General features: G+C 36.1%; 1 protein-coding gene across 1 annotated transcript; it reads left to right on the top strand.

The window, feature by feature from the left end:
* The first annotated feature begins 458 nt into the window (after positions 1-458).
* On the top strand, positions 459-1,346 carry LOC139526763 (uncharacterized). The gene has a single exon (XM_071321930.1). The coding sequence runs from the start codon at positions 459-461 to the stop codon at positions 1,344-1,346; it is 888 nt and encodes a 295-aa protein (XP_071178031.1).
* The last annotated feature ends 1,946 nt before the right edge of the window (positions 1,347-3,292 follow it).

Raw genomic sequence — 3,292 nt, 5'->3', positions numbered from 1 at the left:
TTGATAACTTTGCTAGAACCCTCAGAATCAAAGAATATTTTGGTAACAAGGATAAAGAGGTGGATAATGAGGAAGACACAGACACGTCTGACTCGGAGGAAGAAATCATAGTTCCGCATTTTAAAAAGAAGAGTTCACGGATTCCAAAACCTAGTAAATCTGCTACACTGGAAGATGTTATCGACCAAATAAAATCGGATGTTGTTCATCTAGCTAGCAACAAGTACTCGTCATTTTACAACACCTCTCCTGACGAGAAAAAAGCCATACAATCGCTGAGAAACCGCGATGATATTGTGATATAACCAGCAGACAAGGGCAGTGCCGTTGTGATATTGGACAAAGCTAACTACATCGCGGAAGCAGTGCGTCAGCTCTCTGATGAGAGATTTTATAAGAAGCTAGACTATGACCCTACTTCCGAGTTTAGCTCCAAAATTATCACTGCGTTACAAACCATGTACAATGACAGTCACATAGATGAGGATAACATTGGTTATTTAAAGCCAGAGAATGCCAAGCCTGGTCGATTGTATCTTCTTCCCAAAATACACAAAGTTAACAACCCTAGTAGACCCATTGTATCCGCAAACGGCTATCCGACTGAGGAAATCTCGGAATTCGTCGATTTTCATTTAAGATCTCATGTAGAAAATCTTCCTTCCCACATTCAAGACACTACAGATTATCTTCGTAAAATGGAATCCATGAACCCTCTTCCTCCGGAAACCCTCCTTATCACTTTAGATGTCACCTCATTGTATACCAACATACCTCATGATGACGGCATTCAATCTTGTAGGGAAATATGGGACTCTCGCAACATTTTAGAACCACCTACTGAATGTTTAGCGATGGGGACGAAAATTGCACCGTCTTACGCCAATATTTTCATGGACAAATTAGAAAAACAAATTATTGCAGCATCTTTATCCAAACCTTTGTCTTGGTTCCGTTTCATTGATGATGTTGACATGAAATGGATTGAATTTCAACAAAAACTGGATGATTTCATCAGACATGCAAACAATGCCCACCATTCAATTAAATTTACGTATGAAATTTCCGACTCTAAGATATCTTTCTTAGACACAACCACATCTATAAAGAACGGTGTCATATCAACAGACCTCTATTGTAAACCCACAGATAAACATCAATACCTTTCTCCCCAAAGCTGTCACCCCAAACACTGTACAAAAAGTATTCCGTACAGTCAAGCTCTCAGAGTCAAGCGGGTTTGCTCCTCTGAGGAGGCTGTCACGAAACGGTTACAGGAACTTCGCGGATTTTTGACAAAACGAGGTTATAAGAAATTGGACATAGATAAGGGGTTTGCGCGCTAACAATAACAGCCGCAATGACCTCTTATAGTACAATCGGAAGAAGCACAGCAAAATAGTCCCGTTTGTTCTTACATACAATCCAGCCTTTAATAACCTTTCACGTTTGATCCGTGCCAATTGGCAAACTATTGCCAAACACCATAAATTATCCAAGATCTTTCTCAATCCTCCTGTCTTAGCTTTTCGGAGACCAGCAAGTCTGAAAGACTTATTTGTTAGAGCTGACGTCTCCTACAAAAAAGCTGTTCAATTGCAGGATGGTGCAAGTCATGTGCTAACAGACGTTGCCATACTTGTCAACAAATACTGAATACTCAAACATTCACTTGCCACTCGACTGGGTCTGTGTACACTATATATTGCAATGTAACTTGCAAAACCCAGAATGTTGTATACCTCCTTCAGTGTCGATGTGGCATGCAGTATGTTGGCGAGACAGAGCAGCCATTTAACAAACGCATGAATGGTCATCGAAGTGACTACACTTGCAAGCCCGACCTACCCGTAAGTCGTAAGGGCTTTCGGTGGACATGTGTTACTTTTCCACGTCAGTTTTAATCTAGCGGCGTACTACAGTACATGATATATAAGGCATGAAGATGTTATTGTTACAGATCAGCTAAATTATCTATAGTAAAGGATCCTACAAATTAATGTAAGATACAGTCACAGAAAATAATTATATTCATAAGTACGTCTGAGTCAGTGACAACCCTACAACAGATGTATCCATCGGATCGCCATCAATGATGGTGATACATGGCTGTGTACATAATGTATATACAACTCGTCTAAACATCAACCCAACAATGTTAGATCTGTAAATTTGCTTTCGCAAATTTTTGGTTTAGCGAAATATTGCGTATTTCTATTTAACATCTAATAGAACTTTTTAATTATCAATTAGTGTGTTTTAGTTATATTCTTAGACATTTATATATATATATATATATATTTAAACAAAATGCATTTGACTAACACATATTTTGATTTCTTAAGTTTATCATTTTCTTTACACCATTTAATAACATTGTTTAAGTCTTTATTCAAACATATATTTAAATTTACAATAGATTTAGATGATAAATATAAAGTTGAATCATCAGCATATAGATCAGTTGATGTATATTCTAAGGCTAATGGTAAGTCATTTGTATAAACTAGGAACAATAAAGGTCCAAGTATAGACCTTGAGGAACTCCAAAAGTAATAGTTTTTTATTCTGATTCAGTGGTTCCTATCTTAACTTCTTGCAATCTCTGAGAGAGGTACGATGAAAACCATTTTACAGAATGGTCATTGCATTTGTATAATTTGAGTTTTGATAAAAGTATATTGTAACAACCGGTGCATGTTTATCTAATACATTGACAAGTAAGTAATACCACTTGCTTCGTTTGGATCATTGATCTCGTGTATTATATAGAATGGTTGATTTGACAAATTTTGTAAAACATTGCATTATGCGTTTTGTTTTTTGATTTTGTCATGTGATTATGGACTTTCCAAATTGATTTTCCTCTGAGTTCAGTATTTTTGTGATTTTACTTTTTTTTGTAATTCACGGTATCAAAAGCCTTCTGAAAAGCTAAAAAGGGAATAGCGGTAAAATGTCCATTGTCCAATTCTTCTAACCATTTCTCAATGATTTTAATGAGTGCTGTATGACAACAATGATCTTCTCTAAATTCAGACTGCTGTTGTATTAATAATTTGTGTGTTTTTAAGAATAAATATAGTTGATTAAAAACATTTTTTTCAGATAACTTGGACACAGTTGGTAAAATTGAAATGGGTCTATAATTGTTTGGGTCTGTTTTATCCCCTCCTTTAAATATGGGAGCAACTTTAGCAGATTTTAATATATGAGGAAATGGTCCTACACCTAAACTTAGGTTTATTATGCGAGCAAGGGGGCTTGCTACAATCGACCTTGATAGTTTTTA

This window comes from Mytilus edulis, chromosome 6 (genome assembly GCF_963676685.1).
Source record: "Mytilus edulis chromosome 6, xbMytEdul2.2, whole genome shotgun sequence".
NCBI classification, from domain to species: Eukaryota; Metazoa; Mollusca; class Bivalvia; order Mytilida; family Mytilidae; genus Mytilus; species Mytilus edulis.
Note: the sequence above shows the minus strand (reverse complement) of the source record. Positions and strands in the feature narration are given on the sequence as shown.